This window comes from Prunus avium, chromosome 6, assembly GCF_965620075.1.
Source record: "Prunus avium chromosome 6, drPruAviu1.hap1.1, whole genome shotgun sequence".
NCBI lineage: Eukaryota > Viridiplantae > Streptophyta > Magnoliopsida > Rosales > Rosaceae > Prunus > Prunus avium.
Window position 1 is genome coordinate 35706453 of NC_142289.1, and position 14040 is coordinate 35720492.

The 14040-nt window shown below is 37.2% G+C and overlaps 1 protein-coding gene across 2 annotated transcripts; it reads right to left on the reverse strand.

The window, feature by feature from the left end:
- Positions 1–558: 558 nt before the first annotated feature.
- On the reverse strand, positions 559–13396 carry LOC110753861 (Tetratricopeptide repeat (TPR)-like superfamily protein). Of its 2 annotated transcripts, XM_021954841.2 has the most exons (19): positions 12978–13396; positions 12723–12879; positions 12506–12624; positions 12329–12403; positions 11997–12090; positions 11760–11878; positions 10845–10915; positions 10272–10413; positions 9920–10095; positions 6273–6475; positions 4887–5017; positions 4654–4730; positions 4102–4176; positions 3793–3985; positions 3160–3279; positions 2940–3078; positions 2507–2547; positions 2093–2347; positions 559–1642 (listed from the first exon to the last, which is right to left on the reverse strand). In XM_021954841.2, exons 1-19 carry the CDS (start codon positions 13122–13124, stop codon positions 947–949), a joined length of 3030 nt encoding a protein of 1009 aa, XP_021810533.2. In that variant the 5' UTR covers positions 13125–13396; the 3' UTR covers positions 559–946. The 2 variants fall into 2 exon arrangements, with proteins under 2 accessions (XP_021810533.2, XP_088110973.1); XM_088254847.1 differs by lacking the exons at positions 12723–12879; positions 12978–13396 and having other exon boundaries at positions 12329–12399.
- Positions 13397–14040: the final 644 nt, after the last annotated feature.

Below are 14040 nucleotides of genomic sequence, written 5' to 3' on the forward strand. Positions count from 1 at the left end.
TAAAATTGAAAACTGTTAGTTAACCATATCCATATGTTTAGTATTGTTTAAACATCATCAAGCTGAAAATTACTTGTTGGTTTGTCAATATGTTCAGTATTGTTTAAACATCAATCAAGGCACTAATTAGCATGCTGGGTGGTTTATCTTCTGCATTTATTTAATATTTGAAATGAAGCAGGTTTGACGAGTCTACGATTGGGTATTTTCCGTCGTAAGCAGAGGAACAATGGGTACTTCAGGCCAATTAGGTAGCCTGCCAACTGACTTACGGGAAATGAAATGATGCATATAGTTATGATTCCTAACCTTGAAACTTGGATCATGACAAGAGATTAAGACTCGTGGTAATTCTGTGTTGGTTAAAACATTTTGGACTAAATTGAAAATTTGTAGATAACTTAGTGACTAAAAAAGTATTTAACCCTAAAATCATTGAATAACTTTATGGGTAACATCTAACGAAGGCTGACCACAAATTTTCCCTGAGAATCCAAAAACTCTACTCTGCTCAACTACATTTCACATTCAAATTTTGAATTGATAAAAGATAAAATATCAAACAATGCAAAATTGAATTAGCAACAAAAATGGGATGATACATTGTCAAAAAATTTATGCCTAAAAATACAAAGTTACAAGCCTGTGCAACTCTCTCACAACATCTGAGGAACAAGAAAAGAAAAACTACAATTGCCCAACAAAAAATTACAGCAAAACTGCTAACAGACCAGCACTCAATCAAAACCACCACTGTCTGCCCAAAATGGCAAAGGAAAAATCCCCAGATATGGGAGACAGAAAAAAAAAATTACTAACAAAACAAACTTCAATCTCCTTCAGTCTCTTGCCATGCTGAATCACAACAAAATCGGACAGGGCCCGAGGTTGAACCAGCACAAGAAGCACAGCACATGAAACTTCAAAATCACTTCATGATCATTCTTCAGACTTGAGCTATCTGATGTTTCAATGCCTGCAACAACTTTAATTTTGATTCACAAATCCGAAGAAACTCAGACAATACTGTACACTTCCCAGTTACTATCTTCCGTCCAACATCAACTGAACTCCAAGACTTTAATGCTTGGGAAATTCTATCACCAAGCTCTGTATCATTTTTGGATGACATAAAAGTTTCTATTATCTGGAATACCTGCCCAGGGCCCTCATTCTGTCCTTTCTTCTGCAAAGCAGAAAGTAAAGTCTCCAAATTTTCATCCTCTGGCCTGTTGATCTGTTCTCTTAACCATTTCAAAACCTTTTCCAGAGTATCACATAGAGACTGGAGTGAATCACGTAAATGAGACAGACTGGACTGATCTGCAACACCAGTCTTCTTCTTCTTCTTTCCAGTTGGAAGGCATGACCGAAAGCAAGATTGAATTACAAGACCATGCCAGGCCAAGGGTTCTGTAATCAACTGCACCAAAACTGGGAGATCAACCCAGGGAGAGCTAATTAGAGTCTCCATGGAGCTAACTTTCGCCGAAACATACTTCTCCAGCAGAGAATCCACACAGTGCCATGCTTGAGACAGACCTCCCTCTCCATTTGCCATCCCAATTTCATGGGAACTCAAGTTCCATGCATTCAGAAACACAGAAAAATTTATCCAGTCGATCAAGTCCAAACCAAAGACCTGCAACAAAAGGTGATTTTACATTAACATAATCCAAGTTGTCTGATACTTGAGTCGATGAATGGGTCAGTTTTTGAACTTAAAGATTTCTTTTAGAGTAAATCTTTTGATTACAACTTCAGTTCTTCCAAACTCTAAGGTAGAATAAGGCATTTACAATACCATGTGCAAGTTTTACATTTATAAAAATAAAAATAAGAATTATGGTCCTAGGTAGAACTGAATCGATTCATTCACAGTCATACAGGTTAAGAAACAGCTCCAGTACCCACACAAGTATGAGTTTGTTCACTACTCCATGCAAATTAACACAAGTACTGAAAGCAATTGTTTTGTCTTCATGAACCAGTACAGTGTGGCATATCAAACAAGACTTGTCAATGCTTAGAGTATGAAGAAGAGAATGACGCCCAAAATTAGCATAGAATAAAAGTGGTGCTGCAATACTACCTCAAAAGACTTTAGGCCACTCGAGACCCCCAAAACCACTTCTATTGCATTGCTTAATGAGAATCCCAACATTTTTGCATAGCACTCAAGCAAAAGCTTCAGTTCTGAGGGGACTTTAGGGTCAGATCTTGTTCCATTCACCTCGAGATTTTCCTTGAGTGAAGCTGAAGCGCTTTGTATGGACAGATAAATCATCCGAGGAAGAAGAGATTTCCTTTCAATAACCCTCCGTACATTTGCTTCCCTTTCTTTCATCTAAATTTGGAACCAGCAAAATACAATTTTAAATTACACAAGTTAATCACAAAATTAGATAAGTCATGTTATTAATATAGAGTAACTTCATGGAACCAAGTTCACCAAATCACCAAATATAATATGCATATTACAATCGTACAAGACAGAATTTCATACCGTGTTCTCTCTTGGACAATAGGATATTCCTTCGAAAGGGCCTGAGACCATAGATAAAATTTTAACTTAGTTCTAGAAACTATCATAAGAGGAGAAAACAAGAACAACACAATAATAACATAAATTAAAGTACAAGAATTTAAATCAGATAGCATATAATGCTCCACTCTTCATATAGGTTGAACAAGTATCTGACATGAGAATTTAAGATTGGGGAAACAATAATTACTCGGATCTTGATTAGGCATAGATCAACAAACACACACTTCCTCCACTCTTCATATAGGTTGAACAAGTATCTGACATAAGAATTTAAGATTGGGGAAACAATAATTACTCGGATCTTGACTAGGCATAGACCAACAAACACACACTTCTACAAGGAAGTCTCCTAAACTTTGTTCTTATAAGATAAAGTGCATGCAATACTAACCTAAAAGATAGTTTCTTTCTGATGTTGGCGCCCACCATGGACGTGACTGCAAATCTTCATTGAATGTCAAAGATTTGGATCCAATCTCATTAGAGAGTTCAACAAAGTGACTTCCGCATTTCAAGCTTTCAAGAACAGTCTAAAAGAAAAATAACATAAACCTGTTATCTATCATAAGGAAGCACAGGCACTCCATGCAAAAGTTGCAAACATACATTACCTCTTCATCTTCAATGTTATCTGCATTCTGCTTTAACTGTAGAATGGGTGCTTCAACCCTCGCCACTAGATACTGATTAGAGTGTTGCAATCGTTCTTTAAACTGGACAAATTCAATTACCTGGAAAAAAATATATTACCCTTGGTTTTGAAAAATCAAAATTTTAGTCTCAATATTAAATACAAGGTGCCAAGACCATCACTCCCCTCCCTTTGGATATGCACGACACTTAAAATGCCTGAAATCTTACGCAATTGCATAAAAGATGGAGCTGAGTTTTAGTGACCACATTTTTAAGTAGGGACTTGATTATCAATACGGAAAGAAAACATCAAGAGAGAGAGAGAGAGAGAGAGAGAGAGAGAGAGAGGGAGAGTTTCCTCCAAAACTTCGAGAAGGTAAGAAATGAACAAAGGAAAATATGCAGGGTTAATCTTATACATTGTCCAGCATATATATAGATTGGTAAAGCATATTAAGTCATGATATAGATATTTAAAGAATACACATAAACTCAACTTCAAATACAACCGGGAGTCTTATTTAAAAAACATAGAGTCATGTATGTTGTGTTATTAAGAACAAGAGCAGGTATGAGATGAATATATGCATGCTGAAAAATATGTTGTGTACTTTTGAGTAATTTCTATGCCGATATGCAAGAAATGTAAGGTCTGCAGATTCTCTTAAGTGGTCATCCATAAACTTGAGATAATCCTTTAGCAGATTATTTAGATCCGCCCAAAGAGGAGACACCAACATCTGGGGTAAAATATGGTGTGAAACAGTTTCCATCAAGATATTTTTCACATCCAGTGATTTAAACCTAAACAGGGAAAAAAAGGAGTAAGGCATAGACTAAAATGTAGTAAATACAATATAAAAAATAAAGCCCAGTCATGGCCACTACTAAATTCTAGGGATACATTAATAATTATTTACCATTCATATGCTAATGAAAGGGCACCTAAGTGAGAGTACAAGTGCAGCAACAAGATCTTGTACTGCCATACATATCTGCCAAACAAACCAGATTAAAAAAAAATGTTATAAACAAATATATAAAGATTCCTTAAAATAATAAATATAGAGATCAGACTGAAAGCTAAAATTTTAATACAATGGAGCTCAAAAATTTAAAAATATCTAAAACACTAACAAATTATTTCCTAATGGACAAATCACGTAAATGTTTATCTATGAATACAAAATCATGCACAATTCCATTAACACGGAAGAAGTTCTATAGCAAAGCATCATTATTGGTTATGCACATGAAACCATGAAGCAAATAAAATTGCACTAAGGCTCCATTTGTTCAACTGGAAATTGGAGGCCTTGTAGACATGCATATTGCTACCATAGTGATGAGGATGTTCTATGTGATAGGAGAAGGAAAAAAGATAACATATTATACTTGATGCAATGGACCGTAACATGGAGGTTAATGCTAATAAAAATGAAAATAAAAATAACGACAACAAAAGTCCTCACCTTCTAATGGTCACACCAAACTCCAACACCATAATTGCCTCAACAAAATAACCGAAATTCTTAGTACGCCAGAATAACTATACCAAAAACCAATAAAAGTCAGACCAGCCGCAATTAAAATATATCTATGAATTGGGAAGTAAACATGTACACCCTCAAAATTGGTTTTAGTTCAACAAAGCCAGGAAAAAATGCACACTCAACACGAAAGAATAAGCTTGTACATTACATACCTGAATCAACACATTGCACGCCATTGATAGCAGCTCCTCCCCATGCATATACTCTTGTGAATCCAAGTCCTTCGAAAGTGGAAGGTTTTTGCAATACATCTCCACCATCTGCACAGCAGATCCCTCAAGTTCTGAGGAAGTATGGCTAAAGTTAATACTCTATGACTCAAATGGATAACTCAATAACAGAATTCTTATTGTCAAACACATAGTTAAAACAATCAGTTGAGTATACCAAACTGAAGACAAAATTAAGAAACTACCAGGGGAAATGAAAATACAATTGCAAAATATTGAACATGAAATAGAATTGACGAAATAGGACACCGAAATGAAAATTCAACACCAGCAACCAGGTTTATCAACGTTCATGTCTAGGAGTTATTATGTGTCAACTAGTTACCCTATTCGGCATCTCTAAGTTGCCATATATCAAAGGCATTAGTCTTTCTCTTATGCTAAAGAAAAAATCACTAAAAGAAAAATTAGGAGCTAAAATCTACAGAGACCAGAAAGTCCTCAATGGAAGACCAAGAAACAGCGAAACTGGCATCAACTAGAGTATGAAACCAAAATGGACTTGAACGGAGAATATGACTCTCATAATCCCGAAAAGGCCATTCCATTCCTCTCCCTCCACAAATACTGCATAACATCATGAAGAATAGCTCCCAGCATTGCAATATTATGAAGCCCACCAAAACCACCCAGCCAACAGCCAAGAAGTGCCACAACTGACTTGGGCATCAACAAACAATTGAAAAACAAAAATTGGGACTCCCTAACAGAACAGTGCAAGCAAAGATGATCTACTGTTTCATTACTGCCTTTAGACAAACAACGCCAATCCAAAATAATTATGATATTCCTAGTGCCTCTGAAGATTATGAGTTGTTCAAATCTTCCCAAAAAAAACGCATCCCACAATAAACACCCACTTGTAAAGGGCTTTACAATGCCAAACGGACCCCATGGAAAGCCTACACCCTGCCCTCCTCTAAGAGTAGACATTAAGATTTAACATCAAACTTACAACTACAATTCAACAACCATCCCATCCTATCTGCTGCATCTCTTCTAACCTTAACAGATTAAAGCAAATCCATTAGAGACATCTCTGACAACAATTATCTCTTGCACAGCTCTCACAAAAATAAGACACCATTTAATGTGCCTACAACACCATGTCATATAATCTGCAACCCGTGCACCCACAATTATGCGCGATATGAAATTTTGGGAAAAAGAACCCTCAGAGGAGACTCCTCCAAGAAAATCAAGTTAGAGGAATAATCCCACCCCTTTCATAAATTAGAGGTATTTTCTAAGCAAATGTCATAAGGTGCAGTTGAGGAAATACAACAGATGCAAAATCAAGAGACACACCACCCACAGGAAGCTTGAACATGTTTCCGATCAACGCTTGAATTTTAAAGAGTGTTATTGACTGCCCAAGCACTTTTGTTGGCTCAGTTGAAAGGGAGCCAGAGCTTTCCTTTAACTTCCCCAGGAGTTCTGCCTTCTTATCAGCGGTTAAGACTTCAAGAAACATCTCAACATCAGAAGTGAAGCATGCCAAGTGACCAAACCTGTGTTGGAAATAAATCAAATGGCAAAAATGAATCAGCAGTGTATGTGCATGATTTTCTAAAATAGATTAACAAATTGTTACAATAAGCAAAAGTACATATCACGATAAACCAGCCTAGTGTTGAAAACAAAATGACTGCAGTATTATAAAACATATAGTTAAGTTAATGATTTGTGTAAAGTTGATGCGGGAGCATCTATTAGACTTTCCTAATCTAAGTGGGCATCAGCCAATAAGGCTAAGTTTTAGTTATATTAAATTAATAGGTTATTTTATTACTTGTTTTCCTATTCTTACTAGGATTTGGTTTAATTTCCTGTTTAGGTTTTTAATTCCTATTTCAATTAGGTTTTCTATATTCTAGTATAAATAGGCTATTAAGAGACTCTTGTATTTAGTTTTGTTGATGAATATAATTTCAGACTTTAGTCTATAGAGTTTCTATTGGGATTTTGCCCTAGAACTCAATTATCTTCGTTCCAACTTCGATTCTATTGCTTTATCCTTCTATTCTCTATATTTTGGGTATGTTTGCGTCGCTGGACAGCAGCTTATAGCCGCTGCCCTGCATCAAATTGGTATCAGAGCCTAGTTAATCCTTGTTCCACAGCATGGTTGGACGTGCTAGAGGTCGTGGACGAGGGAACCAAGCCCAAAACACAGAGATGGCTGAGATGCGGCGTATGATGGAAGACTTGTCGAGAGCGGTGCAAGCCCTCCAACGACAGGAACGAGCGGATGCCTATATGGAGATTCCGGAACGCAACCGCGGACCCTTACACATACCGGAAGGTGGTGGTGAGGATGAATATGAAGACGAGACGGATGTCGACAAACCTTTTCATGAAGCTGGAAACCATGCTGATGGTCATCGAGGTGGATTGGAAGAACGGTTAGTTCGTGCGTTGGATGTGAATGGTGGAGGAATTAAAATTGAAGTTGTTGATTTCTATGGAAAGATGCATGTCGAAGATTATTTGGATTGGGAGGCAAGTCTAGAGAATTATTTTGAATGGAAGCCTATGGCAGAAGATCGCAAGGTGTTGTTTGTAAAGCTTAAATTGAAGAGTACCGCGCTTCAATGGTGGAAGAGAGTTGAAGAGCAGCGTGCTCGGCAAGGGAAGCAGAAGATCAACACATGGGATCGTATGAAATCCAAGTTACGAAAGCAGTTTTTACCAGCTGATTATACCATGGAGTTATATGAGCGGTTTCATAACTTAAAGCAACGAGACATGTCTGTTGAAGAATATACGTCAGAGTTTAATAATCTCTCAATTCGAGTTGGTTTGAATGAGACTAATGAACAGATGACATCTCGTTATCTTTCTGGTTTGAATCAGACAATTCGAGATGAGATGGGGGTGGTCCGTTTGTTCAACCTTGAAGATGCTCGACAATATGCTTTAATGGCAGAGCGAAAACTATTGCGTCATGGTGGAAAGAGAGCAGTTTCTAGCTGCCCAGACACGGGTTGGCAAAGAGATACTGTTGCTGTTCATGGCGTCCAAAGTGATGAAGAAGCCAATCCAAGTACCCAAATAGGTGGTAGGAACTTGGGGGTTGATAAGAGTGAAAATAGGGAGGAAATAAAACAATTTCATCCTCCAAACAGGGGTAATGTCAGGAATTCCACGGCTGGAAGTCCTTCACAAGCTCGATGTTTCAATTGCGGAGAGGCGGGGCATAAATCTTACGCTTGTCCACAAAGAAGAATAAATTTGGTAGGTACTAAGATCAACTTTCCAGAACCAGCGTATGATGTTTATGGCAACGAAGAGGAAGTTATTGATCTCTTACCAGTTGAAGGAGAATGTTTGTTGGTAAGGGGAGTGATGACAACTCCTAAAATTGAGGAAGAAGACTGGCGCCGACATAATATATTCCGAACACGAGTCCTTTGTGGGGGAAGGGTGTGCAACGTGATTCTTGATGGAGGAAGTAGTGAAAACATTATCTCAAAGGAGGCGGTAGAAAAATTGAAGTTACCAATTGAGAAGCATCCTAATCCCTACAAGGTTGCATGGTTTCGAAAAGGAAGCGAAGTACCAATCACTTCAAGGTGTTTGGTTAAATTTACTATTGGTAATACCATTGAGGATGAAGCTTGGTGAGATATTGTTCCCACAGACGCATGTCATATCTTATTGGGAAGACCATGGTTGTTTGACAAAGACATGATGCATTCCACTAAAACCAACACCTATTCATTCTATAAGGATGGGAGAAAGTGGACTTTGCAACCGCTTGAAGAAGGATTCTGCCATGAGTTTGACATTGAGAGCAAGGAGGTGGCGTCTGTGTATCCACTTGTTACTAAGAAAGATGTTGAGGGAGCTTCGAATAAATTAGAAGATGACAATATCCTAAATTTAGAAAACCCTCCCGTGTTTGACTGTTGTTTGGAAGAAGACTGTGAAGTTTGTTTGGGAATTGAGCAAGCTTTTGACAAGGTATTTGGTGATAGTAAACAAGCTAAATCTAGGGTAAACTTGAAGGCAGTGAATCACGAAGAAGTTGGGTTTGAACTTTTGAAGCAACACAATCAACCCACGTTTGAAGGAAAGGTGATTGAAGAAATTCTTGAGGGAATTGTTGGAGAAGAGATGAATTCCTTCAAAGGTGATACTTATGAGTATGCTGATTTTCTTGGGGTTGATTCTTTTAATTTGCAAACTACCAAGAACGTCATTGACCTTGTCAGACTACTAGTTTTTGGCGTAAAGAGTTTTTGGGCTGAGAGCTTGGCTGCAGAAGATACCTGGTACTGTTCCAGAAGGATCAAATATTCTAAATATCTATTTCTTTGGAGTGGGAAGGTTCAATATCAAGGCCAAAGTTCTACGGACAACTTAACTAAGAGGAGGTTATGTCTAGGCGGTTTTCACCAAACGATTGGAATTCGAGGAAGAATTCTTCCCAACCCGGTGGAGTTGATGCGGGAGCATCTATTAGACTTTCCTAATCTAAGTGGGCATCAGCCAATAAGGCTAAGTTTTAGTTATATTAAATTAATATGTTATTTTATTACTTGTTTTCCTATTCTTACTAGGATTTGGTTTAATTTCCTGTTTAGGTTTTTAATTCCTATTTCAATTAGGTTTTCTATATTCTAGTATAAATAGGCTATTAAGAGACTCTCGTATTTAGTTTTGTTGATGAATATAATTTCAGACTTTAGTCTATAGAGTTTCTATTGGGATTTTGCCCTAGAACTCAATTATCTTCGTTCCAACTTCGATTCTATTGCTTTATCCTTCTATTCTCTATATTTTGGGTATGTTTGCGTCGCTGGACAGCAGCTTATAGCCGCTGCCCTGCATCAAAAGTGCATCAACTTGATCATTCTAACGGCCACAATGAACAACACAAGGAAAGCATATGAGTAAGTTGGGCAATTCCACGTGAAAACTATGGAGAATATAGGAAAGCTGTAATATACCTGACAAAGTATTGGATTAGAGCATCTAAAAACTTCTCATCGTCCCCCTTGCCATGTAAGTGCCTCCTCCTTTCAATTTCAATATTTGCCAAGTATGGACACCTTACAAAGTTATCACCAATGTTTTCTAGTAACTTTAGTACAAATTCCGATGCATTTGACATACGAGAATCAAACTGCATTTCAATTCGCAATAATCAAATTCTGTACAAAAGATTGCAGCAAAGCTCTGCTAGAAATATGCATATCAGACAATGAAAACACAGAGGTAAACATGCACCAGCGCCATTTCACTGTTTATTAGCAGATCCAACACACAAAAAATAAAAACAAAAAGAAGCGTAATTTGTACCATTTCGTCTGCCAAGCTTGAAATCTTGCACTCAACAAATTTCGGAGGCTGAATTGGATCAGTGTTGTCCCTATTACACCAATTGCTGTCATCCTCCAGCAAACAGCCTAAGTAATGTAGGAAACACTCCCAATCATCAGGACTGCCAGATGAAAGAAACAATATGAAAGTTCAAAATCAGTAAATGAAAATAAAGTGACCAGAACGAGAAAAACATCATATCAAAGCCCTGGATAGGAACAGGGAATCAATATCTGAATAACTTTTCTTCAGTAGACATATAAGTTCAATATGCTGAATCACTGATACAGTACCAAATTTCAGTATTGTGGTGAACACATATGGACAAGGCATGAATCTAGAAAGTAGAAAAAGAAGAAGAATGGATAACAGGGGGAAGGGTAATGTCTTGCATGCAGCTAAGGAAAATTTAGCATCACTAACTTGAAAGGAGTGCATAGAAATCCCATCAACCCTTTTTAATAAAGCCAAAATCAAAATGAACGTAGCCAACCAGCAAATAATCACATAGGCAATATATGAAGGCATGCAAAAAAGATTCCACAATCATACCATAATTCTAGGATCTTTTGAAATATGATGGCAGCAGCAGTGTAGTCACCTGCCCGAGCAATAAGCCTCCCCTGTCAACTTAAAGTCAAAGTGGACAAGTTGGTAAGAAAAGCAAACAAGTGAAAGATCCATTCCAGCTAGTAGCTACAAGATTTAAAAGTTTTGATCGACAAAAGAACCTCAAACAGAGTAAATGGGTTATATGCAATCCTATACAGTGCCTCATAGGTGTACTGTGGGACACAACATCATGGGAAAGTAAGACTATCAAAACTTCTAAAAGCTATAATGTAGGCTTCTTTTGTATTTGAAGGAGTTATTTCTTTACAGTAAACTAATAATTCAGCTATTCATCACCTCATTAAACTAGCTGAATCTTATCAAAAGCAAAACTTGTAAGGCATTCCAATTTTCACAAGCATTGAATTATTTTAAATTCATGCTAATTCTATGCAAGTTCAACGTACTTTTCTATGACAAAAGTGTCACTCTAGTAACTGAAATATGAAAATTTGCTGCATAAAACTCGTTTCCTATAGAAGTCTCAACATTAGCAAACAATAATAAAACTCGTTTTCTATGACAAAATTTGCTGCAGTTTCAACATTAGCAAACAATAATATGACTAATACTTATTGCATCAAACGACCAGCATGCTTCCGAAAGCCCTCTTCCAGTACGAGTTATCACTCAAATTGAGTTTTATACATTTTTATGTGGTTTTTTGGCACATATCCATGTTTTTTTTTTATCTCATTACAATTCTCTTCCTAAATGAAATTTTCTTTTTAAAAAAAAGGGCAAGGACATGTGGAAACATTTGTAGATACATACTCCATAGACATTTAGATTCAAATTTGAGAAAGAGACGATCATTAATATCCATCATTAAGAAATGAAAGCGTTAGAAAGTACCTGTATTCGTAGCTTATCAACTTCAACCATCAAAAGTGACCCTAATTTTCCAGAAAGAATTTCCAAAGCATCCCCATATTTGGCTTGTTGTTCCAATATGGAAACATAGACCATAAGAGCTGAAGCAAATTACAAGCCTTTAGTGCAGAAATAAACAGCGTCCAACGAAAGAAAATTAATATTCGATATAGGCAATGATAAAGAGTGAGAAAAAAGCCAAAAATCAACAATGTATACCTTCAGGCTCATGCAAGCTATGGGAGGCAACATGCTTCTTAATTAAACCTTCAGCTAAGACTAATAGCTTCTCTCCTCCATTACCACAAAAGACCTAACAGAATTTGAAGCCATGTAATATCAGCAAGTGTATAACATGTTTTTCCTTTATTGTGCTTCCCATTTGTTGCAACAAGAATCAACACGAAACACACATGATGAGAATTCCAGTAGAAAATGGCCGTAGTCATAAAGGGAACAAAACAAATTATGGCCCTTGTCTGAAAGATTTGTCCCGTGAGAATTCTTTCTCCAATACACAAAAATAAGGGCGCGAAGAAAGCCAGTATTACCTGTAACTGGATGCTACACACTGCCCATAGCAAGAACCTCTCCTCTCCAACAAGTTTGTACATTTTTATAGCTGTCTGCCATAGATACAATAGAATAAAAATATATATACCATCAAATCATACAAAAACAATAGGCACGGAGACACAGATTTCGTATAAAAGAAGAGACAAAGCAACCTGTTGCTGCTTTACGAATGAGTATTCACGAACATAGCAGTTGAAAAGCCCCATCATGAGCTCCAGATTGTTGGCAAATCTCCCGCAAGCATATTCGTAACAGCTCGTAGCCATGTCCACTGGTTACAAAGAAGACAGTAAGGCATTTGGCAATGTGTGCGTTCTGTTCTTGCTACAGACGCTACAAAGATTTATATATATATATGCATATACTGACAATGATCAAGCCGTTGGAAAACGATTTGCAATGTGCTTAGAGTGAGATCGTCCATCAAAACGGAGTCGTTTGAGTGCAGAAGCTCCTTGGCATTGAGGCAAACAGCAAATGCTTCGTCGGATTTCCCCATCCTTTCCAAGATGAGAGCTTTAAGCGCCTAGGAAACATTTAAAAGCGAAAGAACAGAACACGCCAACTAAGTCAGCGGTTTATGGCAGAGCAAGAAGCAAAACGACGGCGGATTAAGGCATTTACCAGACAGTAGGGCGAATTGGGATGCTTGGAGAGGAGCGTGGAGACGTGCTTGAGAGCGTTCTTGAATTGGCGAGAATCGATGGCGTCCCAAATGGGTCGGACCCGCCGCTCCGGAATTCCACCAGCCAACCCGAACTTGGACGCCATTGGAGAGGTCTGGTTTTTTAGGGTCAGCGAGGCTCGCCGATTACAGAAGTGTGTCGAGTTTCTGTTAGTTTGGTTGGAGATCACTTGCGCTACTTGAAGCTTCGGAAAGCCACGATAATGGGGAAGAAGCAACTAAAGTAAAGAAGTGGAAAAAAGAAAACCTAATCTGAGTGTTTGGATGCGGTGTTAGTCAAATCTCCGATTAGAAAATGATCCGGATCCTGCACCTCATCCGAGTACCGGTTTTGGACGTTTGGGTTGTTAAAAATGTATTGTAGATATTCCATTTGAGGCACGCATCCTCAAATAATTCTTATATATAATATATTTAATAAAAGGGGGACTTAATGTATAATATAGATGAATACAGATAATGTTACTTGTAATACTATGGAATTGATTCATACATGTTATGTACATAATACCCACACAATGCATTTGTATTCAATGACTCTTCCAACAAAGTGAAGACGGATTATACTAGACCAAATGATCATTACCATTTATCTAACATTTGAAATGAATAAAGTAGATGACTCTTTAATGTTGTATAATTGAGTCATTTTTGACTTTATGGCTTATTTTGTTGGAGAAAAATATGATAGATTGCATTCAAGCCTAAAAATCATCAATCACAAGAATCAATACTAATATAATCAATTCTCATATTTATACATAACCTAAGAAATTTCGGAAGAAAAAAAAAAACCGCAAGTCTGGTAATGTTAGATAACCTATTCATTTCAAATGACCTAAGACGGATTATACCACACCTATTTGATGGAATAAGTGACTGTTAGTGCTCGTTTGAGGATCTTAAATATGATAATAACATTAGTTACAAGTGTATAATCAAATTATGAAAGTTAATAAATTTCTATCCTCGAAACATACTCATGTATACTCAAAAAACACT